Source organism: Filobasidium floriforme, assembly GCF_021052385.1.
Source record: "Filobasidium floriforme strain CBS 6241 chromosome Unknown HD553scaffold_8, whole genome shotgun sequence".
NCBI lineage: Eukaryota > Fungi > Basidiomycota > Tremellomycetes > Filobasidiales > Filobasidiaceae > Filobasidium > Filobasidium floriforme.
In genome coordinates this window covers 1-23,589 of record NW_025763629.1, presented here as the reverse complement: position 1 = coordinate 23,589, position 23,589 = coordinate 1, and the positions used below count along the sequence as shown (strand labels likewise).

The 23,589-nt window shown below is 54.3% G+C and overlaps 7 protein-coding genes across 7 annotated transcripts; 6 read left to right on the top strand and 1 right to left on the bottom strand.

The window, feature by feature from the left end:
* Nucleotides 1-567: 567 nt before the first annotated feature.
* On the top strand, nt 568-4,093 carry HD553DRAFT_212087 (uncharacterized protein). The gene is made up of 6 exons (XM_046177173.1): nt 568-2,116; nt 2,193-2,417; nt 2,494-2,645; nt 2,714-2,813; nt 2,877-3,007; nt 3,073-4,093. Exons 1-6 carry the CDS (start codon nt 706-708, stop codon nt 3,829-3,831), a joined length of 2,778 nt encoding a protein of 925 aa, XP_046037292.1. The 5' UTR covers nt 568-705; the 3' UTR covers nt 3,832-4,093.
* Nucleotides 4,094-5,559: 1,466 nt separating this feature from the next.
* Nucleotides 5,560-7,025, top strand: HD553DRAFT_212135 (uncharacterized protein). The gene is made up of 3 exons (XM_046177174.1): nt 5,560-6,584; nt 6,653-6,736; nt 6,826-7,025. Exons 1-2 carry the CDS (start codon nt 5,678-5,680, stop codon nt 6,688-6,690), a joined length of 945 nt encoding a protein of 314 aa, XP_046037291.1. The 5' UTR covers nt 5,560-5,677; the 3' UTR covers nt 6,691-6,736; nt 6,826-7,025.
* A 20-nt stretch (nt 7,026-7,045) lies between these two features.
* On the top strand, nt 7,046-8,505 carry HD553DRAFT_309236 (uncharacterized protein). The gene is made up of 4 exons (XM_046179660.1): nt 7,046-7,208; nt 7,280-7,365; nt 7,435-7,699; nt 7,775-8,505. The coding sequence occupies exons 1-4, from the start codon at nt 7,167-7,169 to the stop codon at nt 8,330-8,332; spliced, it is 951 nt and encodes a 316-aa protein (XP_046037290.1). The 5' UTR covers nt 7,046-7,166; the 3' UTR covers nt 8,333-8,505.
* Nucleotides 8,506-8,580: 75 nt separating this feature from the next.
* HD553DRAFT_309232 (uncharacterized protein) lies at nt 8,581-10,833 on the top strand. The gene is made up of 8 exons (XM_046179659.1): nt 8,581-8,949; nt 9,018-9,086; nt 9,154-9,251; nt 9,318-9,786; nt 9,861-9,979; nt 10,035-10,090; nt 10,150-10,196; nt 10,259-10,833. The coding sequence occupies exons 1-8, from the start codon at nt 8,625-8,627 to the stop codon at nt 10,519-10,521; spliced, it is 1,446 nt and encodes a 481-aa protein (XP_046037289.1). The 5' UTR covers nt 8,581-8,624; the 3' UTR covers nt 10,522-10,833.
* HD553DRAFT_369384 (uncharacterized protein) lies at nt 10,652-13,861 on the bottom strand (the record flags this gene model as incomplete). Its single annotated transcript, XM_046184153.1, has 7 exons — nt 10,652-10,888; nt 10,959-11,073; nt 11,138-11,532; nt 11,595-11,819; nt 11,915-11,990; nt 12,059-12,375; nt 12,443-13,861. 7 exons carry the CDS (start codon nt 13,859-13,861, stop codon nt 10,652-10,654), a joined length of 2,784 nt encoding a protein of 927 aa, XP_046037288.1.
* Nucleotides 13,862-15,100: 1,239 nt separating this feature from the next.
* HD553DRAFT_270857 (Yippee/Mis18) lies at nt 15,101-15,976 on the top strand (the record flags this gene model as incomplete). The annotated part of the gene is made up of 4 exons (XM_046177682.1): nt 15,101-15,199; nt 15,285-15,328; nt 15,589-15,697; nt 15,899-15,976. 4 exons carry the CDS (start codon nt 15,101-15,103, stop codon nt 15,974-15,976), a joined length of 330 nt encoding a protein of 109 aa, XP_046037287.1.
* Nucleotides 15,977-18,147: 2,171 nt separating this feature from the next.
* On the top strand, nt 18,148-20,128 carry HD553DRAFT_270964 (cytochrome P450; the record flags this gene model as incomplete). The annotated part of the gene is made up of 7 exons (XM_046177687.1): nt 18,148-18,210; nt 18,296-18,447; nt 18,538-18,651; nt 18,728-19,487; nt 19,574-19,798; nt 19,875-19,981; nt 20,059-20,128. The coding sequence occupies 7 exons, from the start codon at nt 18,148-18,150 to the stop codon at nt 20,126-20,128; spliced, it is 1,491 nt and encodes a 496-aa protein (XP_046037286.1).
* Between the last annotated feature and the right edge of the window lie 3,461 nt (nt 20,129-23,589).

Genomic DNA, 23,589 nt, shown 5'->3' with positions numbered 1-23,589 from the left:
TGGTTGTTTTTGTGCAAGCGCCAAACGTTATTACGTCACATACATACGTAAATTACGTACCGCCGTTCTCTTTCCGGTAGAAGCGCATCTCCCTGACTAGGCGCGATGAGAGATTAGCGGATGAGAGCATCGCCGGGGAGGGGAAGGAGCGGATGCAAACGCGGTAGAAGGGAGGGGATGACATGGGTGGGTGGGTGGTCGGTGGTGGTGAGTGAGTGAGTGATATCGAAAACAGCTCGATATCATCGGACCAGATCCGTTACGATCGACCTTGTGAATCTGCTCTGATCATACCCGCTCATAACTGTAGCCACTAATCGCCGCGGACGGTATCCGGAGCAGCATAGCAGCTCTGGAAAGACAGCAACCTCGACGAAGCAATCACGCGGCGTAAAAGGGAAGAACCGGACCACTCCGACCGGCGACATCTATACAACCATCCAGGACTGGGCTGATAGGTAACGGAGAAAAAGCAGCTCGAGTGACATCCTCTTCTTTTCTGCCTTTGCCCGCATCCTGCAGCTCCCGGTCGAGATAGAGTTTCGAGAAGAAGGCTCGACCAAGAACCGCGGTCCCCTTCGTCATCTAAACAAATCTTCGGCTCAAACCGAACCTCTCGACGATCTCTCTTCGACTTTTGTTCTCCTCTCATCACCGCTTCTCCAGCTATTATATCTACACAACATCGCCGCCTCGCACTTCATAATGACACCCTCGTCGCCTCTGACCGATACAGAAGCTCCGGCCGTCAAGCGAGCTAAACAAAGCTCGAAAGATAGATCAGGTGTTGACGAGACCGTAGAGGATTGGCAGAACGGATGGGTAGCCAAAATGTGGGGAACCGCCAAGCCCGGTACGACGGCCGATCCTGACGGCCGTACCGACGCCATGATGGTCGACGAGGACCAGGCTCGAGCCGAGGACTCGAAGCAGCCCGGAGGAGAAGGGTTGAACGCTTTGGTAGCCGCCATCCCAGACGACGGGGAATCCGCCCCCGGATACGATGCACACTCGGTGCCATCCAATACATCGGCCACCGCAACGACGAACGGGAACCGCATCAAGATCTCCCTCAAGGTCCGGGATGCCGCAGAGGCCGAGGACGACCAGCCGGAAGAGGACGACGTCTCTTCGATCACGAGTACGACTATCCCGTTCAACGATAGCGGGAGCGAGGGTTCTGATCCTGCCGGTGCACCTGTACCACCAGGATGGGATGAGATGGAAGTGGAGGAGGATGGAGAAGGAGAGGCGGATGTCGAGGAAAAGCCCGTCAAGCAGGTGCCGATAGTCTTGAAGAAGAAGCCCGAGGGTCCCGCTCCGGGGGCCAACTTTGATGATGATTCCGTGAGCGAGTTGACGGCGTTCACGGACGAGTCAGAGGGAGAAGCTGAGGATGACGATGATGACGAGGATGATGACGAGGATGAGGAGGACGAGGAAGAAGAGGAAGAAGCCGGACGTAAAGATGCTGGAGCTTCGGTTCCCCCTCCCAACGCCAACGCCAGCACGACGACGGGGTCGAGCAAGACTTCCCCTACGCAACCTGTCGCTCAAAAGCCGCTCAGCGCGCGAAAGCCGAGCATATTCGGGACTCGGTCGGATGAGCCGGAAGGTCAGGATGATGGCGAGGAGAGCGAGTTGACGGATAGCGATGTCGAATCCACGACGACGGCGACGACAAGGAACAAGCCCGCTGTCAACCATGTCAGCAATGATAAGAGTGTCAAACCGATCTCGATCAAGGTGACCCCAGCCAAATCGACTACAGGGGATGACGATGACGAGCCCACCACCCCGACCGCCACGACGGCGTCTGGAAACCCAGCATCGAGGAGGTTGTCAAAAGCAGGCGATGACGAGGAGAAACCGTATTCCCCGCCCAAGACCGCGAAGAAGGGGATCCTGGGCAGGTCGGCGGCAGGTGCAGGAGAGGGGGAGACGGAATCGATCGTGTCGGACGACGACGAGGAAGACGATGACGAGGGTGGCCAGGGTATGCTGGTCAAGGACGCTGTGAGGCGGGAGAGCGAGGGCAAGGCGAAGAAGACCAGTGAGGATGAGGATGATGACGAGGACAAGGGGGTCGCTGGGGAGAGGTCGTTGGAGGAACGAGGTAAGTTTGCGGTATTCACAGTCTGGTCTAGCGATACCTTTGTTGACTCGATTCTCTGCTTGTCTTTCGATGGCAGCCGCATCGCCCAGCTCGACGAAATCGAAGCGGATCTCTGCCACACCAGTGCCTTCGGCCACCTCGCACTTGATCACCAATAACCTCTCATCGGCGACCACGCAGACTACTTTGGAGGCCCTCCAAGCGTTGCTCCAGATCGAGGTCAAATTCGCCGCTCTGAGGGACCAGCTATACGTCGAAAGGATGGACGAGCTGAGTCGGGAAGAAGAGGTCATTGCGGATGGTAAGCCGATAGTATGCTTACATGGCAGTCTGCTCGACATATCGCTGATCATGGACTTATCTCCGTTGCTCAACAGGCTCCCATCCGTCCTTGTTGCACTTGCATCAAATCCTACAAGACCGACGAGAAAACTTGCTGCACCTGGCTGAACTGCGGTTGAAGCAAAATGAGCTTGAACTCGTTCGAGTCAGGGAATCGGACAAGAAGGCCGTCATGTCGTGGTGGCAAGTGAGCTAAATGGGGTTTCGGTCATGTGGAGGTCGGCGATAGGTAGCTGACCATCAGACTTTGAGCAGGATGCGAAGGATACGCTCGTACGGGATGAATACGAAAATAATGCGAGGAAGAAGCGAAGGCTGGACAAGGACAAGGCGGATTACGAGATTGTCAAGCCCGGTGGGTCGCGCTGGATACTGATCATGCCACTTTGAGTACAGCACTAAAGCCGTCTTCTAGCAGCTCCGCGACCCCTGCCACCCAAGCAACCGACCCGCCTCGATGCCGAGGCTCGGACCTTCGCATGGGAACGTGGCCCGAGCATCACAGCTCTCATGCAGGAAGAAGTCGCTTCCGATCTGGCCAAGATAGGGGTAAGCAATGGTTGCTATCTCTTTTTATCGGACAGGAACCTGACCCTGTTGATTTTCTATTCCAGGCGGCGGCACGAAGCCAATATCGGCAGTTGCATCACGGTCATCGTCAACAACACGTCATGGCGGGATACGGCCGGTATGCGGGAGAAGACCCCGCAATGATGGCAGCCGATACGGGTTCGCTCATGTTCGACCCGACCGGGGCTCGCCCTGTCGTGAACGGAGCTGGACACCATCATCACGTCGTACCCACTGCCAGCAGCTCCTCGCACCCAACGGGGTCGAGACAACGCCATTATGCGCAGACGCCTTCGGCTTATGATTTGCATGCCGGAGGTGGGTTACCGCGTGACCGTGACCGGGAACCTCGACGTGAAGGCAGGCAGGTCCCTACTTCGAATTCGGAACCGTTCGACCCTCGGCGGCGCGACCGTGTTGAAGACCCTATCCTGAGCGGTCGAATCAGGCGAGATATGGCTGTCGAGGATACCCGTGATCCCAAACGGAGAAAGACCGGTAGCGATAGTCCCGCACCGCTCAACGGGATGGGACATCAATCATCACACGTAGTAACCCCCGCTATACAGGACGATCCTCGACGGATACCTAGACGCTCCCAATCGCCACCGATACAGTCTGCCAAGGTGAACGGCCTCAAGGTGAATCCCAACGACGGACCTTCCGCAGGATACGGCCATCTAGGAGGTAATGGCGCCATGGAACGGAATCGAGCTTGGAACTATCGTTGGGGTAACCTCGGGACTTCATCCCGTCTCGCGAACAGTCAGCCCATGCCAGGTATGGCCGCAGCGCGGAATTGAATTGGATCAGAGTGTTTTTCGGAGACCAAGCGATCTTATAATGAATGTAGCGACCTGGGTCCGAGAATTAACGTTTGAACTTTATGATTGATTGTACTCCTATCTCTTGTCATGCTTGTCATTGTATTCAGAGGTAGACCCAAAGCCGACCCTACGCGGCTTGATACCCGTTCTATTGCGCTACGCTGACTACTGAAGATTGGTTCTTGGAGGCTTGTTCACCTCTTCACTCGCGCTCGCCTCGGATGATTCGGATCGATCACAACCGAACGAAGAGAACCCTGTCTCGTCTGGTTGGGGAGTTTGTGCGAGCGCTGAGCAAGGAAGCCGCAGCGATATAAATTGGGTTCGGCCCCGGTAGTCGATCATTCGGTCGACGGCTCGGAAAGCGATGGCTGAAAGTGGCACTTTCTACGCCGCCACGCCTCTCCTTTACCGCAAACGATGGGAAATGAATGTCTCGCGATCCCCTCGCTCTTACACCGCGTTCTTATTCGATCGCCATCTCTTGGCGGGATTAGCGGATGGGGGTATCCGACGGGGGGCAACTGGCAACTGGAGAATCAGTCTCACAACGGCGCATCGGCACCGAGATTGATCCTCCTCCAGCTCTTCTTACATCCTGCCTCGCGTCGTGCCAGTCACCTCCTTTCCCTCGGCCGAGCTGGGATTGCCGGAACAAAGACGCACTCGCGACCCTGCACTTGGGACCCAGAAGTTGCCTCGCGAGATCTGAGACCTCTGGGCTAGGGGAGTCATCGGACCGTACCCACTTGACCACTCGCGACGACACAACATGGCCAGTGGCCAGTGGGATAACACATAGACACTCGAGGCCTGACACCGGGTGAGCTGCGTGCGCATGTGCATTCTGTTGGCATCGCAGTTGTTCTTGCTTGCCCCGCCGCTACCGTAGTACCGTAGTTTGTGCGATCGGGAGATCCCGGGCAACGTGAATAGAGCTGGGGGAGGCGTAAAGGTGGAGGCGAGGTGACCGAATGCGAGGATGTGTGTGTCTCAGATCCCAAAAGCCCAACACAATCCCCATGACTTCGATCCCGGACCCTTGCGGAAAATCTCTGGTCGACGACGAGGCTGCGAGCTAGAAGCCCGAACGTCTTGCTAGTGCAGTGCGTGCGTACTAGCGTATGATCCTATGAGAACACACTCGAGCACACGCTCCGACCGGCCGTTCCAGCACTAGCTCTAGTTACTAGCTTACTAGCTCGCTCTGAGAGCGACCAGGACCCACGACGACAAGCCGAGCGGACCTGAAGAATCCTTTCGTCCGGACGTGGGATCCACCTCGATGTACACAACCTACACACAGCCCGTCCAGGTCTCGCATTCGCCGAGGTCCGACACGAAGTTGTGCCGCCCTTAAACTCAGCGAGTCCACGAAGCGCTCACTTCCCACAAAACCGATACTCGTCACTCGCACTCGACACCACTTTGTGTCACAGCTTCTGCTGATAACTGTAGCATCTCGGTCGGTAAAAAGAGGCGGTCCTTTGGCTGTCCTTCCTTGTATGAGAATATCAAGACGGGGGTGACTTGCAGCTTGCAAGGTCAAGGTCTTTCTCAGCGGTCGCTTCAAGATACATCCCATCTTTTACCGGAGAACAATAGGACAAGTTATCGACGCAAATCTCGCAGATCAGATCCACCTTGTCGGCTGGAAGCTGGAAGAACGCTTCGTCTCCTGAATCCAAAACGGGCGTAGAAACGTAGATCAGATTCATTTTACATCGATCACATCCGATCACATCATCAACCCCGTCCGGACCATCCATCATCATCACCCTGTTGGACGCCAAAAGGACACTGCGCATCGGCCACTCGACTCATGGACGAGAGTCTACCCCTATTACCATCAAGCTCGGCCATGGGGTCGGGCACGACTTCCACCTCGTCAATTCACCGAAGAGATAGGTACGGGCAACCTTCATCATCACCCTCGATTGCGGAAGGACCGCCCCATTTGTCTGACAACATCACCACTCGACGACCATCCCTCGCATCCCCCTTGGGCGAATTTCGCAAAGATCCGAGTTCGCCTTGCATCGTCTCGACCTCGCAACCACAACAACCAGCCACGACCGCGATTGATCCTCTCATGTCGGACGATTCTGGATCTGAGCGTGGAGTCAAGAGGAGGAGGAGGTCGAGTGCATTCGAGAGGTGTGATGAGATGAGGAGGATGTCGATGAAGCGATCTAACGGAAGTGGATCCTTCTCGGCCGGAACAGGCGGATCAGCCGCGACGAGCGGCCGTGACGTCGAAGGTCCAGATCGACCTCACGAACAAGATGGAACGCATCACCCGACGCCGACGACAAATGTCACGGGATCCCTCGTTTCGTCGACCACGTCGTCATCATCGACAACATCAGCATCGGCGTCGACCTCCTCACTCGTGCTCGACCTGCACGCCACGACCTTGTCATCCTCCCCGCAACCACTGCCTCGACCTCGGACGCGACCACAACCCGTCTTCACATGTCCTTTCACTTCGTATACCAAGGACAGGCAAGACCAAACCCAACCTCACCCGTTACACTGCTCTGAAGATCATCCGCACGAGATTTGCGGTCGAAATCGACGGAACAGCAGTATATCCTCTCAATACACAAGACGGGATTCTGGATGGTCCACCGCGGAGAGTCGACGTGGGACTCTGACGAGCGGATTCTCTTCACCTTCGACGTCGACCTCGGCTGTCGACATGACATCGCAGCACAACAAACAAGAGTGTAAACCTTTTCCTATGGACAGGCTGCCGCGAGATATTCTCAACTTGATCCTCGACCATGTATTGAAGTCTCCAGAGTTTGGGCACAACGGGAGGTGGAAGGATAAACAAGGGCTGGACGAGGACAAGGTGCAGATGGTCAAGGCGTTGAAGGTGAGTCGACCTGTACCTTCATCTCGACGTCGTCGTTTCGGGAGAAAGGGTTCTGATCCAGGATAGCTTGTGCTTCGACCTGTGCACAGGCCTCCGCGTCCATCCATCTGAAATTCTCCCTCATACATCGCTCGTGGACGCCCCACGTGATCAAGTCCCTATACCGATTTCCTCGATTGACAAGCAAAGACGCCATCGAAAAATTCGATCGGGCTATACAAAACCCATTATCCCTGTGGGGTTCAGAACTGATGCCAGACGGACAGATCGGAGGTGTGCTAGGGTTCCGGGGGAGATACGTCCGTTTCATCTCGTACTGCGTGGGAAGTGGGGTGAGCGACAGCGCTGGGAAGCTTGGTGGGAATTGGCCTACAACCTGACGCATCTGTTCCCGTCGTACCATCAGAGACATTCTGCGACCGATTACCTGATGTGGTCTGGAAGCTGGTTCGCAGATGTGGCGGGAAGATTGGTGAGTTTCACCCCGCACTTGAACCGAACGAGGACGGAGCAAAGGCTGATGGTGAACATGATGTTGTGCAGATCGCACAGTTGACAAACACCCAGGGCTGGGCGTGCGAGGGATGGTGTTCAAAGGGTTGTGAAGAGTCAAGACAGATCGAGATATTGTGAGTGGAAACGGCGTCTTGTGTTTTTCCTTACACTCGCCGATACTGACGTGGATCCGTTGGCCGCAGCAAATATCCGGAGGAAGACCGGATCGTACTTGAGCGTCTCACCATACTGCGTAGTCCTCTTCCTGCGGATATTCTCGCGCTCACGTTGTCTCAGACCAAAGGCATGCGGGCGCTCGAGCTGCTGGACGTTCAGAAACACTACCTTATCGATGGCAATCTCGAGCTTGTGAAGCGGGGATTGAAGATGGCTACCTGCCTTGAGACGTTTGCTATAAAGGTGGAGGGCGGCGTCGAGCAGGAAGGTCCACTGGATGACGTGCTCACAGTCAGTTCGCGATCGAGACGTTCGTATCACAAGTATAACAGGACTGTCGACGCTGACATTGCGCCTACATCGCAGATCGTGCCGACGCTCAGACACCTCTCTATGCAGGCCGATCTACTATCCCTGAATTTCTTCGCTATATCAAGGACTTCAGAACTGCAGTCCATCTTGATCGGTTTTGCCACACGATTACCGGTCCTCTTCCACGGCCGAGAAGCCCTCGAGACGCTCTGGTCGGAGGCTCAAGCAGAGACCATATACTCTCGAGCTCGGCAACAGGCGCAATTGGTCTTTGCAGAAGGTACGACGTTTCAAGGGGCCGTCACCCATCGTATGACTCTGAACTCGACAATGATTTCGATCAACGGCGCAGCCAACGCCAGGTCTTCGCCAGCCCCAAGTATGGTTTTCAATCAGCCACTCATGCTGAGTTCATCATCGCCTCGGCCCGGGCCTTTCCTCACAACGAATGACATGGAAGGTTCATCGCTCTCATCGATGCCCCAATTGGGTCTCGAGTCTTGGTTATTCAGGGAGCTAGGGAACCCCAACAGCGCCATCTCCAAAGCGTCCCTCACCGGAGACGACGCCATGGCCGTCTACGCGTCTTATACACACCATCCCCCGGTTTAGTCGTAGTCTTGCAAGACCGATGTATCTAATCTCTACTTATACCCATCGAAGCTAGAAGTTGTATGCCTTCGACTGCGCTTGTACAAAGTAGAACTTGTAGCAGCGTGCTTGAAATCCTCTTGCACAGCATCGGAAGCTTTTAGCTCTTCGGAAACAGATCGCCCATGTCCGACGCCGACCTTCAGCAAAGTGCAGGTTGATGTACGATTGACCACGGAACTACGGATCGCCTCGCCAATAGGCTGGCTGCTATTGAAGGGTATCACTTTGATCTTCCTGGGAAGTAGATGTCATGGATCACAAGCGAGATAAACAAGAAGAAGCACGGCTCAATAGCCTGTTGACAACGGACGAAGTCCAAGGGGTGGCGAGCGGATCATCTTCGAATTGGCAACAACTCCCCTCATACGAAGAAGCCGCATCGCATCTCGAACCGCCCGATATCAATGTGGCAGGAGTCCGTAGGCCACCAAAGGAAAATTGGCACTTGTTCAGCTCGCCTGATCATGCAGAACCCAAGCTGACGGACACAGCAGAAGATCATGCGTTCGAGCATTTCAAGCATCGTATCACCTCGGAAGGCAATGTCGTGATTTATGCCAAGGAATTGCATGATCGTTCGTCAAAGATGCTCGCGGAATTCAAATCTGCCCCTTTGACTCACACTGTATCTTGCCGCTACTAGCTGTGACTTTGAAGGCATACCTACGACAACAAGCCTTGGCTAGACCCACCTTGAAACTGAGATGCAAAGGCAAGTCGTTATTGATCTTTCATAGCCCCTTGGTGTTCTGGAAACTAACTGTATCAAGCTTTTGTAGGAGAGCATACAGAAAATCGATATGTTCAAGTTTCCGACGGTAAAGGAGGATGGAGAACGGACACCCAGACGGACACCATTACCGATTTCAACTTTACGGTAAGCTCGCACGAGCCACTTACCTGCTCTCTTTACAATACGCTGATGGCTGCGCCCAATACTCAGATTGACCTGACTCCGAACTTGAAGCAAGTGCCTCTCGAAGCGATCGTCATATCCACTGTCATGCCACACGAACCGGCATACAGAGGCAGTAGCGACAAGACGTATGATCCCCATTTCTCGAGTGGGAGTGGCAAGGTCAAACTCGATATCAAGGCAAAGGCCACGGATCGAGGCAGGAACAGCACTTGGAACGAGCGGAAGACCTGGTCCAAATGGAAAGCCAGACGGGTTGCCAAAGGGTATCCTACGTGGACTTCCATGGCGGACGATGATGGAGACTCCCCATTCGCGTCGCACTCGGGCTCTGCGCAGATCCGCGATGTCGAGAATGCCGACGAGGAAGGCAACGGGATAGATCAAGCCGGTCTTCACGAGTGGTGTCAAGCATACTGTTCTTCCCTTCAGCCGATGCGGGAATTCATCTTGAAGAAGGAAATTTGGGGATGGGACGAAGAAGGTGTCCTGTTGGGTATGTATCGTAGTGTCGTCGTTTCAAAACTGTTGTTCGCAAATCGCTGACTGCCGTGTCTGGCACCGAAACAGCTGTCCGTGCTGCCATACAATCGACAGGATACGGGCATAGTTTTGCGGTCACGTTCGAAAAGCAGGCGCGAAAAGTTATGGTCCATCCTGCCAATCTGTTTTCAAGCCTTACGACTGAGGTGAGCCTACCGTCGTTCCGTGACCGCTGCGCACCTCTCTAACGTTGGTTCATAGCCGATCATCGTGTTCCTGTTATGGATCACCTTGATATACCCTTTGCTCTGGATCTAGTAAGTCCGATCGCTCACGCGGCGGACCGCAGTTGTGCTGAAACGCCACTTCAAACTAGCAAACGAACCATCGCGGGCGGCCGCTATGAGGTCGTGACCGCAAGCTGTCCGTATTTCGCTATAGCTGTTCTTGACAAGACGACTGCTGATCCAAGGCACTCTGTGCAGATCCCCTCAAATGCTACTTACCAGCAGCACAGTCAACCTCGGCGTTTCCGGACAACAGAGATATTCGACACGGACCGCCCAACTCTGGATCAGCTCTGTTCCGGATGTACGGAACTCGTGAGGGAGATTTCGTTCGAGAATGGGAGGGACGCATTCGTTCGAGCGTGATCGGACGATTTGTAGGGGATCTCGGGTCATCGCATAGTCTAGCAGTCCTGGATCAACAGGCCATGGAAGTCGCTCGTCGGCTAGATGGTTATTAATCGGTTCGCGGCAGGTGAATGTCATAATCGCTTACTCATATACCCAGCTTTGTGAATTTTGTGCCGATTCGCGTCTACTGTGTTGTACAGGTATACAAGATACCACTCTGTTGTGTTATGATACGATGTTCTATGCTGATGATGACTGCCATATCTTGGTTGAGGGCCCGATCTGCAATTCGTGCGTGCGAGTGTACTCGTACCAGTCTTCCGTGGCAACGAATTGGGGTTTGTCGGTGACCATACTGGGCTGCGCGCCGTGACCTTGGTTGATGTTTACTTTGGGAGATCGAGTCGGTGGCTTGTAAGGCGTGTGATCAATGACCACATGGTGCTCATCGGACAGCCGCTTCACAAACCCTTCTGGCTGTAATTGGGCATACGCATGTGAAGATGGTGAGAGACCGAGATCCGAAGCAGCTCCGTGCTGTACTTACATCATCTTCTGGCCATTCGAAACACATCATAAGCAGATAGATAATAGCTCTCTGAAATTCAGGTAACTGCTGAATGTATTGGGCTTCTCCAAACGGGGCGATCGTGATCAAAGCTCTGCAAGGATCCGACTCAGCCGTCGAACGCGGTTACCATCGGACTGACATAGCTGCCAACGCACTGATGATACCGGTACGCCCTCCACTTGCCATCTTCAGGCTCGAACTCGCGTTCCTGCCAGGGCTTGCTCATTTCCTCCTGATCCAGGTCTTGCGCTTTGAACATGACGTCCTGAAACTGTTCGCATGTCATACCCGCAAGCGCCAGCGCGCGGCAGACTTCTGGCTGAAACAGCGCCAACTCCGTCGTCACATGTAGCTTGTGTGAGACCATCCCGATGACGCGCGGGAATAAGCTGTACTGGGTGTTCGAGATCGGTAGAGCAGATGATGGCCGGGGGGGTGTCTCTTGCGGGTCAAGCTGATCCTTCTGGAGGATGTCGTCTTCTGCCTCACTTGCACGCCCTTTGCCCTTGTCGAAACGCCGCTTCGGTGTCGCTGGAGGTGTCAAGGGACCCTGAAACATATTTCGAACTGCTTAGAATGCATTGATCTACCAGTAACAATCTACTGACTTACGCTCCTCCCCGACAATATCTCGCTCATCTCAGTGAGGCCGTCGTCGGCTTCCATCTCGGGCGTGGCCAGGTCTCGTCCCGCCATGAGCTCATTTTCGATCTCTCTTGTCAGCTCCTCGTTCGGCTGTCGATGGAGATGGCGAGGGTGAACCATACAATAGCCAAGAGGGACCGCGCATAAGACGGTCGATTTGCCTTGGATTGCCTGGAGGGTGGACTCTTCCCTCTACAACACCGGCGTATGCTAAGAATTAGTACGAGCGAAAGTATCGCCTTGAACCATCTTCAACTTGCCTCTCCAAGGTCTCTACCCGTTCCAACTTGAACCAGAGCCAAAATCAAAGCTTGCAACGTATCACCTTCTGCCTTTCTCCTCTTGAACGTAACCTTATACCACCTAGGACCGCAAGGTGTCATCTTCCAGCCCGCCAGACTCGCTAGATGGCGCAATCGCTGACGACTTACGAGTACAGATCGTGTAAGGTGTAATGCTCTTGATACAACGGACCTTGCGTGGCCTCCATCATGATGCCCATGACCGCCTGATTAAAGTCGACCTGCGCGACGGCGACGATCTTGGCAAGCACCGGATGATGGATGATCTGCTCAGGTCTGGGTTCGCCGAGGGCGTTGGCAGCAAGATGAATGATGTGGCGATAGTCGATGGGTTTCCGAGGGGGAGCGACGGCAGGGAGTTCGACCGGTTTAGGAGGCGGAGGTACATCGGAGATGGTCAGGTCTTCCAAGAGCTGCAGATGTGGCTCTTCGTGCTTGCCGATCGACTACGTTTGAGAGGACGATTAAGTACACGAAGCTCTTCCTCTTGAAGAGTTTGCTCGCAGTACTCACCCGATCCTGAACCGTATCCGTGTCGAAAGTTTTCCAACCGCTTTGCCCACCCTGGAATGGCTCTGCGAGCCCAAGCGAAAGTCCTAACACGGTCTCAGAGCTATCCTCGTTCATCCCCTCCCCTTGCTCCCGACCCTCGCTGGCCGCCTCGATTTTCAAGGCGTTGTCATTGGCGATCCTAGCCAGTACCTCCCTCGGGTTCTCATTCTCGTCAAGACCGTCATCACCTTCCACTTGCTGTTGTTTCTCCCTCCAATCTTGTCGGATTTCGGTATCGTCCTCCCAGCCTATCCAGCTCTTTCTAGCCATCTCAGGATCGTAAGGTTTCCCTCCCCAGCCTCCATCTTCTCCCTCGTCGACCTCTTGCTTGTGGCTTCTCACCTTCTCCTCTTGCTCGATTTTCGTCTTCCTTTCGCCTTGTCCGACCTGGGAAGGAAACCTCCTAACGACCTGTCTCTCTGGAACACCCGACCCGTGTCCGACGACGACGAAAGTAGCGGTCAAGGTCGATGTGGTGTTATTGTACGTCCGTTTCAGGGACTCGAGGAGGTTGGAGAGGGAGCTGCGGCGAGCGTGTATCTGGGGTTGAGGATTGCTATGGGTCGGAGGTTTTCTGGGCGCAGCGGGTGGGGTGTTGGTAGCCGTCGAGCCGGTATTGGTGGTCGCCTTTGGAGTAGTTGCGGCAGTTTCAGGTTTCGGCTTGGCGACGATCGTGGTGGCGATCGAACGGCGAGGAGTCGTGAGCTCGGTCCGGTCAGCGGCATCAGGACCCGCCTGCTCGAAACAGGTCATCGTCGCCGGGCTTTCCGGGGACCTCGCCACTTTTCCATCGCCGCCCCTTCGCGGTCCTTCTTTGTCAACATTGTAGTCCAATCGTCTCGCGGTCTTGCTCTTGGGTGCAGGACTTTCTGGCATGAGGCTGGATTTGCTGACATTCCAGCCGGTCTGGCCCGTCGTGTCGATCTCAAGGGACAGGTCTTGCAAGTCCTGCAAGCTGGGCTTCTTCATCCTCTGGACCGCAGGACAAGGGGTCTGTACCGGACTGTCCATCTCCGCTCGTACAGCTCTCGTCCGAACCGGTCGCGGTGTATCTCGATACTTGACGTTCTCTTTATCTTGCTCCCCTACCTTTTCCGCCCGATCAGGGGATGGATCCAACTCGTCCATCCTGACCTTTCTCAGACCTCCAGACTCGACCCTCAAACCCCCACTGACCCTTCTCGTGCCCTTCCTTTCGACCATGGCCATCTCCTGAGCTCGAGACAACCTCCTACCCTCGCTGTTCGTCCGAGATCCTCGTTCCAGGAGGATCTGATAGGCGGGAGAAGATGGAGTGAGGTAGGTGATGGTAGGCGAGTCGGGGTCGAGGTAGGTGTTCTCGTCGGATTGCCGAAAGTCTTCTTCGTCAGAGACGCTCATCGGGGGAAAGAAGGGTCCTTTGACTAAGGTTTTGAACGGTCAAGGTCACGTCCTTCGCTGAGATGTGGACGATGTGGCGACCAAGGGTGTTCGTATGATCGTATGATGATGCGAGGCAAAGACGACGATGACGATGGTACGATACAAAGGTGATGGGACGGTCGAGTCGCGAGTCGAGATCGGAGTGGAATGGAAAAGAAAGAGAAGTCGCAAACGGATCCGAGAAACAGAATCTGGCTCGATCCACCACCCACCCTCACAGCGCGACCGCCTTCTGATGAGCTAAATGCCATGATCGGATCATGAGACGCTTGAATCTACGGTCTGTTGTTCTGGCAAGACGACCTCGAATCTCACCGTACCACCCAAGCACCGTTCTGCTTCTTTCTATCTGAGGTGGACCTGGAAAGGTGATCGACAGGATCAAAACATTGCGCATTGCTCACTCTTCCCCGTGATCTGGCCCTGCGCGCTTCCCCGTCCTTGATAAGCCTGATGCCTGATGATCATCCTGAAACAAAACTCGCTCTACTTCTCTCGGCATCTCCCTTCGATGCGCGTCGCTTTCTGGGCCCTCGGCTCACCTGACCCCTTCGGTCATTTGCTTCCGCTGTGGGACTGCCGGATCAAGCCGATACCGAGCGATGGCGAGCGATTGATATGGCTCATCAGATCCATCAGATCAGCTAGTCAGGTCGAGTTGGGCTTCCTCGAGCTGATTCGCCTTTCAGACCGATGACGGATCAGGGTCAGGTCAGACTAGACCAGACCAGACTATATCATCTTCACTAGATATCATACCAACCGCAACACGACGCCTTCCTTGCTCCCTTGGACGAACAAGAGGACGTGAGCAACCCAACTTGCCAAAGGGATTCGTCCAGCTTCTCGTCGGAATCGACGTAATCTCTGCTCTCGTCCTCTCACCGTCCGAGGGGAAAGGGAATAAGGAGAAGATTGAAACTCACATCAACTACACAGCCTTCAACGAGATTCTCGCCAGACTCTCCGTCCTCCGGGATAACCTCAACCGAGGACTTCACTCCGGTTGATCGGGTTTCCAATCCTACCGTCATCTAGGGATTTGACTGTCGACCCGGGACTGTCGCACAGCCCGGATCACCAGACTTGCTCTCCTATCCATCCGTCCCGCATCTCGTTACGCTTCATCACGTTCCCAGTCTCCAAGCATATCACCAACGACCCGTCAAGCACCAATCAACTCACCTCCACGACACAATGGGCAAGACGTACCGGACCTACCTCCATGGACGCAGGGTGTACGGGTGTAACAAGTGCAAGAACCACTTGACGCTCGTCGAATGTCTTATCAGCAAGGTCAGTCTGGGGGTCGCCGCTTTCTTGCATATTCCTCGGTCCGATTGACTGATCCTCATCTCGGTCTCGCATTGTGATTGAACAGAACTTTAATGGACAGTACGGAAAGGCCTTCTTGTTCGACCTTGTGTAAGTCCGGGTCTTTTTCGAGGGTTTCTACATCTTTGATCGGACGTTTGTAGTGCTGATGGCTGGTGCCACCTTCCATGATCACATGCGGGTCTGAAACATCACCGTTCGATGCTGCGAATCACGATCTGTTACCACCTCGAACTACAATCTTCCGTACGAAACGAACGGCATGACCACCTGAATTTCATGCAAAACCCACGGTCATCTGAATTGAAACGGAACCTCGTCTTGATCCCCATGCGACACACGCGCAATAGCGTCAATATCAACTTGGGCGACCCGCAAGATCGTCGGATGACGACCGGGTTACATACCGTGAGGGACATTCAGTGTGGAAAGTGTAAAGCGATCTTGGGATGGAAATACGTAAGTCGTGGTGAATTCTCGAGCCAAGGACAGGCGAGCTGATGTGCCATATCCCTTCTACCTCCTATGTCATCGCTACGACTCCATAATCCCATCATTCCATCACGACTTCCCCCCTCCTCTACTCACTCTGATCGTCCCGACCGCTGTTCGTATGCGGTCTTCATACGTCGTTCGCCTTTCGCGCTCCTCCCCGGTTAGGACAAGGCGTACGTCGACGATCAGCGGTACAAGGAGGGCAAGTTTATCCTGGAAAAGAACCTCTTGTGCGACGTGTGAGTAGGGACATCCCTTCGACTTCGCGTTTTCGGTGGTTCCATAGTCGGCGATTGTTGGCTGATTGGAACGTTTGGTTTATTCGCATCACCGGACGTTTTCATGGGGGGGGGATGTAGGAATTGAGCGGAGAACACGTAGCCCGGCGCCTTCCTCACTACCTGGCACGGCCAAACTCGCCTACCCTTTCCTTGTTCCCCCTAAGCGGACGATTTCTCTCTCCTTCTCTTCCTCTTCCTCCCTCTGTGTTTCTATCTTCTAGCCGTGACCTGTCTTGTATCCTCCCACCCTGTTTCTTCTTCTCCTTGGTCGACCTGCCTTTTGAATCGGTCTCTTGTATCCCTTCTTTGCTTTTCCTTTCTTGACCTGCCTCTGAACCGAATCGAACCTTGTAATGTAATCGCTCTGCGTCCTGTGTAATTGTTGTTGTTGTCCGATGTGAGATGTGATGATTTAGTCGTGACTGATGGTTTTAGTCGGGAGAAGTAGGATCTTGGCGAAGTGACATTGTGCGATGCTAGGATCACCGTAGTGGAAACGCATGCTCATCTCGCTCACAAAAGCCGTCTAGATGTGATGCGAGTGTCGAGCTCCTACGAACATCGAGCTGGAATCTCGCGAAGCCTCGAACCCAGCCTCGGATATAGACTGGAAGAGGATAATAACCAAATCATATTGCATGAGCTACGGACTTTTGGCTCTTGCTTGTAAGCGTCTCACTGAACGTGCTGTTTAAGGATTTCGGTATGCCGGACAAGCTGAAAGGTTGGGACCAACTGACAGGTATGTATCACACATGCCACACACGAACCCGTCGAGGCGAGACCACAAACCGGCTCCCTTTTGCCGGGCGAAATGCTGACGACGAAAGATGAAACACGATGATCCCATCGATCGCGAAACCGAGGACCGCAACTTTTGTTAGGGACGCGATCTTTTTCTTAGAGACGCGATCTTTTTCGGAAGCAAATATCGAGGCGTGAGAGGGAGGGGAACTCAGACCTGCGCGCCGGAAGCAAATAATCCGTGATTTCGCGCATCTCAGGCCTGTGTTTCAGACAGTCAAGTTGCTAGTAGCAACCTCTTCAAAATCCGTTCTTTTTGGAGATTCTGGTACATTGGTCGCTTAGTGTCATATCCTCACAGATTCAAGTGATTTGAAGCCATATTGAAGGTCGAGTTTTAACTTGACAACTTGTATCATATATGCTGCAGAAGCCGTGCGCAAATCCGGAAGTAAATTTGCTTCCTCGTGCCCTTGTGCCGTCAAAAAATCGCGCCCCTAAGAAAAAGATCGCGTCCCTAACAAAAGTTAGGACCGCGGGAATCGTCGCACCCCCGCCCGTTTGTCAGCTCTTCGCAGTCAACCGGTAAACCCACGGCGCTAGAACGAGGGGGCGTGGGTGGATCGAGATCGTGGTGGCTTGGAACGCGTGGTCAGGGGCCGCGGAGGGAGGGGGAGATGGTTTTGTTTTGTATTTGCCCGGTGGGTGGCGGCCGACGGGGACGAGCGGGAGCGGCGCGTGGAGGGGGAACGAGAGAGAGAGAGAGAGAGAGCGCGCGAGAGAAAAAGGTGGTTCGATGTCTTTCTCGAGATTTGGTAACACAACCTACCGGGGACGAACGACGAAACGTCGATTTCAGCTCAATCGATCTCCACTCGTACCGACGGACGATACCGGCACTTGGAGGCAAAACAGCAGCGATCCCAAGAGACTATAGTTGCATAGTTGTCGACGTAGTTGTCGTCGCCCGCATTCACATTCGTTTGATCAACACCAACAACGGCCAATAACCATCAACTTATCAATTCTCAACCAGCACATCGATCCGATCGAGAAGAGCAGATTGACATATACTCTTGGTTTTATCACAACCATCACTATCGGAAACACCTCGACCTCGCAATAGAAACAACAAGTACCTCTATCTCCTTTTTCTCCGCCATGCAAAACGTTTCGCAAGCGGCCACTCTGGCTACGGCTACCCCCAACGCTCTCTCCTCTCTTCCCCTCCCCTCGCTCGTAGCCGACTCGCTGGCCAAGTTCGGATTGTTTGCAAGTACCGCCGACGAGATCAAGCGACACGTCTTCTCCTCGTCCTCTTTCTGGCCCGGTTCGTCATGGTCGGCCGAGGGGAGTTCGAGCTCGACCTTGGGACAACAAGGGGGGTGGATGAACAAGCAGGTCTTGGGGAGTCTTCTGGCCATGATCGCGACCCTGTTGGTGCTCGAGCAGGTGAGCACCTTGTCCTCGACACAACCAATTGTTTTGGTATGATCACTTACAAGTGTCGCTACAACCCCCTAACTTCCTCCCGCAGGCCGTGTACAGGTACAAGAAGGCCCACCTCCCCGGTGCCAAATGGACCATCCCCCTCATCGGCAAGTTCAAGGACTCGATGGATCCGAGGTTGGAGGGGTACAAGCGGCAGTGGGCGAGTGGAGAGTTGAGCGTGACGAGCGTCTTCAACATGTGAGTCGCGAGGCCCGGTTTGGCCGGACACTCTTCGGAATGGTAGAAGGACAGAAGGCTGATATCAGGTACACCATTACGAATTCGCAGCTTCATCGTCATCGCTTCCTCCAACGAGTATTCGAGAAAGATCTTGAACTCGCCGACTTATGCCGAGCCTTGTTTGACTTCGTCGGCCAAGCCCATCTTGTTGAAGGAGAACTGGTGCGTTTTCGATCTCAACAGCATGAAGTATGCAGATCGATCGGAATACTTACAACCCTCGATTCGCGTTCCGTAGGGTGTTCTTGCACGGCAAGGTCCACGCCGACTACCGTAAAGCACTCAATGTCTTGTTCACCAAAAAGGCCCTCTCGATCTACCTCCCGATCCAGGAGAACATCTACCGCAAGTACTTCAAACAGTGGATGTCGGACCCCACCCCGGAGCCTAAACCTTATATGATGGCCATGCGAGACCTCAACATGGAGACCTCGTTGAGGGTGTTTACCGGGAACCACATGGACGACGCTGCCGCCGCCGAGATCTCGGACAAGTACTGGTTGATCACCGTCGCTCTTCAGCTCGTCAACTTCCCCCTCGCGCTTCCGGGGACTAACGTGTACAATGCCTGTCAGGCCCGAAAGGTCGCCATGAAACACTTGACCGCCGCCGCCGCCTCTTCTAAGAGGTACATGGCCGAGGGCAACGAACCTACTTGTTTGCTCGACGCCTGGATCGGGGAGATGATCCAGGCTCGTCAGGGATCAGGGGAAGAGGAACAACGTCGGGTGCTCTCCCGGGAATACACCGATCACGAGATCGCCATGGTCGTTCTCTCGTTCCTGTTCGCTTCGCAGGACGCCATGACCTCGGCCATCGTCTTCCTATTCCAGCGCATGTCTGAGCACCCAGAGATCTTGGCCAAGGTCAGGGAGGAGCAGTACAGGATCCGGGGTGGAGATCTCGAGCAGGCTACTACGTTGGACATGGTCGACGACATGGTTTACACTAGGGCGTGTGTCAAAGAGTCGTTGCGTCTGACCCCCCCTGTCATCATGGTGAGTCCACCTTGCCAGGCCAACATTCAGCGTAGAGAGAGAAGAATGTGATCACTCACCTGCTTTTCTCGCCTTCGCACCGCTAGGTACCCTACAAGACCCGCAAAGCCTTCAAGCTCGCCGACGATTACACCGTACCTTCAGGGACCATGGTCATCCCCTCGTTCTGGGACTCGACGCATGACGCTACATCTTACCCTGAGCCGGACAAGTTTATCCCGGAACGATGGATCCCCAAGGAAGACGGAGAGCAGGTCTTGGCCGACAAGTATCCTCAGAACTATATGGTCTGGGGAAGTGGACCTCACAAGGTGGGTCGAGAGCCGAGCTTCGTGTGCAATAATTGGGAGAGAGGCTGATCAGACGAGTTTGGCCCCTCTTTTCCAGTGTATCGGTGTGCAATACGCTTCTATGCACTTGGCTGCCGTCATCGGAAGCGCTTCGGTGTTGATGGATTGGGAGCACAAGGTGACCCCTGAGAGCTCCGAAACTCAGTGAGTTTGAACTGGAAGCGTTTAGCACCCAAGCTCGATGTCAGAACGCTAACCGTCGGCCCCTTACGCCTCTTCAGGGTGTTGTGCACTCTCTTCCCCAAGGACGGGCTTCAGCTCAAGTTCACTCCTCGAGCTCCTCCTTCCTAGACGCATTCGCCGGATCCTTAGACGGACCCGTACTGGGTCGCTTTCTTCACCTCTTTTCGAACGTTTACCATTGGACTATCATCAGCGCATCGGCCTAGAATCTCTTCGTCCGCTTATCGACCTCGAGACGGCTCCTCGTCCTCACCATCATCATCACCTGTCGCCGTCGAGTATCAGTCCCCTTTCTCATCATTTCCCTCGACGGTGTGCATCACATCAATCACCCGCTAATCGTCGCTTGCCGAGCTCTCGCGATTTTACGATCATTCTTCTCCGTTCCTGCTAGATTATCCTCTCCTTACCTCATTGTCCCGGGCTTTTTGGTTTCTTTATGCGCGATGAAATTACGATAGACTATTGCCGACTCCAAACAAGCAGCATTCGAGCTGATATCCCGCCCGTGAGAGTAGCGTGTGTACTTGATACTGTACTTTGTGAAAGGGTCTGTGGAAATGCGTGGAAACGAATCACGTGACTAGCTGGCTCTGGGCCCTCGGCTGTGCACCTATCCCTGGCGCGCGTGAGAGATTGACAATCGCTCGGGTTCACAATTTTTCTCTGCTTTACTAAGCTAAGAGACGCGCCCACGCATCGTTCGCGCGAACACGAAGCGAATGATTCAATCCCCATCAAACAGTAAACAAAGTCTCCCCGCAAACACGAGATGACCCGCGAACAAACAAACATAACAAAGGTAAAAAACAAAAAGAAAACAAACCTACATTCGCACAACAAAAGACCAACTCTGCCATACAATAGACATTACACCATGCATGCTTGAAACATCCCACGACAAAAGAACTCTGCCATCGTTTCAGCCAACTGTACTCCATCTTCGACACCTAGAGGTCTCGCTGTTCCCGGCCCATATCTCATATATGAGACGCAAACTTTGATATACTACACCATGCGCACCGCTCCCTCTCGTATGTTCTGCCTTTCTCCTCCTTCTCACCTTCCGCATCTACTACTCGTAATTACAACCTAATCCAGCAAATCCATTTACTTCTACCATGTCTGTCCCCGCCAACTCCTCCAACCCTGTCACCCCCGACCAAAGTGCTCGCATTACGCTGGCACCCACCCCCACCTCTTCCTCCCTCCGCGATCTCCTCAATGAAGAAGATAAAGAGGTCACCAAGTTGGCAGGCAAACCAACTGATATCATAGCCGCCGTCATCGCATCTGCGACGGGAACCGATCAGGATGCACCTGATGATCTCTCATCCGTCGGGTGTAACTGTTTCGCCTCTCCATGCCTTTGTCCGCAAGAGGAATTTCCACAACTTGTCCCCGCGAACGGTCCGAAATTCTGGCGCGACAAGTTCGCGGGTGGGCGAATCGACTTGAACCTCTCGCGTACACCCTCGCCCCGCCTCGTTCCAAACGAGCCCCCTCTTCCCCAGGCAGGCCCATCTGCCCCTCCACCGTCTCCACCTCATCCTCCCTCTCCTCGCACGACGCTCAATCACCACATGCTTATTAATGAGCTGGACAAAAAGCACCACGACGAGAGGATGAAGGACCTCGACGAGAGTCACCTCATGTTTATTAATGAGTTGGACAAAAAGCACTCCCACGAGAGGATGAAGCGCAACGACGAGAGGATGAAGAACTACCGGCAGCAGGCTGCTGAAGACAAGGCCCAGTTTGAGGAGGATCTTTTGCTCCGCGATGCCGCTGACTGGTCCTGGACTGGCCTTGACCTATTGCCTGACGACGACGACGACGACGATAACAGTGGCCTTGGCGGCAAGAGGATCCCCGCCCTGACCGCTCGTGATAAGGGCAAAGAACGGGAGAGGGGTGCTACTCCCGTAGTCACATCCAGCGCGGCGCGGCCACCTCCCGTTGCGGCTACAACTATCCCCTCCCGTCTTTTTGCTGGGCTCAAACCTCCCGTCGGATGGGAGTCCGGTACGCGAGACCTTCCTCAACCTCCCCAATCTGCCCGCGAACAGCTCGCTGCTGCCTCTTCGGCTCTCGCTGCCGCTCTAGACGCACCGGCCAACTCTGCCATTCCTGTAAGTCACATTGCTCGACATGGCTGTCTAGAGATCACGCTCAACTTGAGGACTTCTCTCTCCCCTCGTATCTGAAGCCTATCGACCTCACACGCAGTCTTGCAGATTACCAAACGGTCATTACTGCCTTAGCGGCTGATACTATGGGTACGTGTTCTGAACGATGAGGCAGCATCCTGTTCTAATCTCATAATCTCATCTCCTTCTTCCTCCTCGCGATACAGATGCGGGACTTACGCCAGCTGCCGCCGTGCTGATGTACTCCGAACAGGAGGAACGACGACGCCGAGAGGCCATCGCAGCCCCTGCCCCGACCCCGATTCCATCACTTCCCATGGGTCTTCCCTCCCTCCTCAAAGTATCTCAACCTCCCGTCCTCCAGGCCGCCATGGGTCAGCGTGATCCAGCTGCCCCACTTGCCCAACTAGCCAACAATCGGGCCTCGGTGGCTGAAGTACCGCTCGTTCCGAGCTCTTTCCGCTTCGAGGATCCACTGAGTCACGCATTGAAGACTAGGGTAGGCGAGCTCAAGAACCCATAGCGTTGTTAACTTTCGTTTAAACTTTTCTCTTCTCTTTTACAAATTCTAGGCTCAGTCCATCATGGAGGCGAGCGCAAAGCCTCGTGATTGGGATCCGGAGGAACACTACCCGCCTCTGCAACCCGGCCGCTCCCAATCTAATCACTACGTTGACCCGCCGGCCACGATGCTTACGGCCTTTCCCACCGCGAAGTTCTACTCCCGCTTCCGGCCTGGATACTGGTTACACGATGCAGCAATTGAGTCGTATCTGTACTTGGTCGAATGCCGCGCGAACACCCCCGCGAACAACGCTCCCAATCATTCCGGTAGCTCCGCGAAGGTGATCGTCGGCCCGACCGTGATCGGACAGATCCTCACATCCAAATACCAGCAGGGAGCGCGTTATCTCGGTGCCGTAGATGGGAGTCCCACCCAACTTCCGTACTTCGAGCAGGTGAGCAAATACTTTTACTACGCCGTCAATTGAAACTTTCAAACTTACAACATACTTGTTCGCCATCCCTTCTTAGAATGGCATCGACCTGTTCGAAGCTAACCTCTTTGTCATGCCCTGGAACGTCAACCGGGAACATTGGTTTGCGGTTGCAATCGACATTCCCGAGAAGGCTATATATATCGTTGACTCTGCACGGTATCAAGATGCCACCCGCACGGATGTTTTCTCGGTATGTCTTCCCTCCAGACGCCCCGTCCTTTCGTTGCTCACCTTACACCTTACCCCTCGTGAACAGTATGTCTTGTGCTGGCTTGCGGAGACTCATCATGCCCTTCGCGGTACCGCTTTGGATACTTCAGCATGGACGTATCACTACCCGGTGAGTTTGTCCCCTCGTTCCTCCGTTGGCGGTTGATAGGTATTCATACGAACACCACCCGACATACAGAACGTCGCG

Excerpts from the sequence above, each read along its gene's own strand:
- HD553DRAFT_309232 (XM_046179659.1), top strand. The coding sequence starts at position 8,625 with ATGGATCACAAGCGAGATAAACAAGAAGAAGCACGGCTCAATAGCCTG. Across the intron at positions 8,950-9,017 it reads TGCCAAGGAATTGCATGATC|CTGTGACTTTGAAGGCATAC; the intron begins GTTCGTCAAAGA and ends TGCCGCTACTAG. Across the intron at positions 9,980-10,034 it reads TTTCAAGCCTTACGACTGAG|CCGATCATCGTGTTCCTGTT; the intron begins GTGAGCCTACCG and ends GTTGGTTCATAG.
- HD553DRAFT_212135 (XM_046177174.1), top strand. The coding sequence starts at position 5,678 with ATGGACGAGAGTCTACCCCTATTACCATCAAGCTCGGCCATGGGGTCG. Across the intron at positions 6,585-6,652 it reads GCAGCACAACAAACAAGAGT|TCTCCAGAGTTTGGGCACAA; the intron begins GTAAACCTTTTC and ends CATGTATTGAAG.
- HD553DRAFT_309236 (XM_046179660.1), top strand. The coding sequence starts at position 7,167 with ATGTGGTCTGGAAGCTGGTTCGCAGATGTGGCGGGAAGATTG. Across the intron at positions 7,209-7,279 it reads CAGATGTGGCGGGAAGATTG|ATCGCACAGTTGACAAACAC; the intron begins GTGAGTTTCACC and ends GATGTTGTGCAG. Across the intron at positions 7,366-7,434 it reads TCAAGACAGATCGAGATATT|CAAATATCCGGAGGAAGACC; the intron begins GTGAGTGGAAAC and ends CGTTGGCCGCAG.
- HD553DRAFT_212087 (XM_046177173.1), top strand. The coding sequence starts at position 706 with ATGACACCCTCGTCGCCTCTGACCGATACAGAAGCTCCGGCCGTCAAG. Across the intron at positions 2,117-2,192 it reads GAGGTCGTTGGAGGAACGAG|CCGCATCGCCCAGCTCGACG; the intron begins GTAAGTTTGCGG and ends TTTCGATGGCAG. Across the intron at positions 2,814-2,876 it reads TTACGAGATTGTCAAGCCCG|CTCCGCGACCCCTGCCACCC; the intron begins GTGGGTCGCGCT and ends GTCTTCTAGCAG.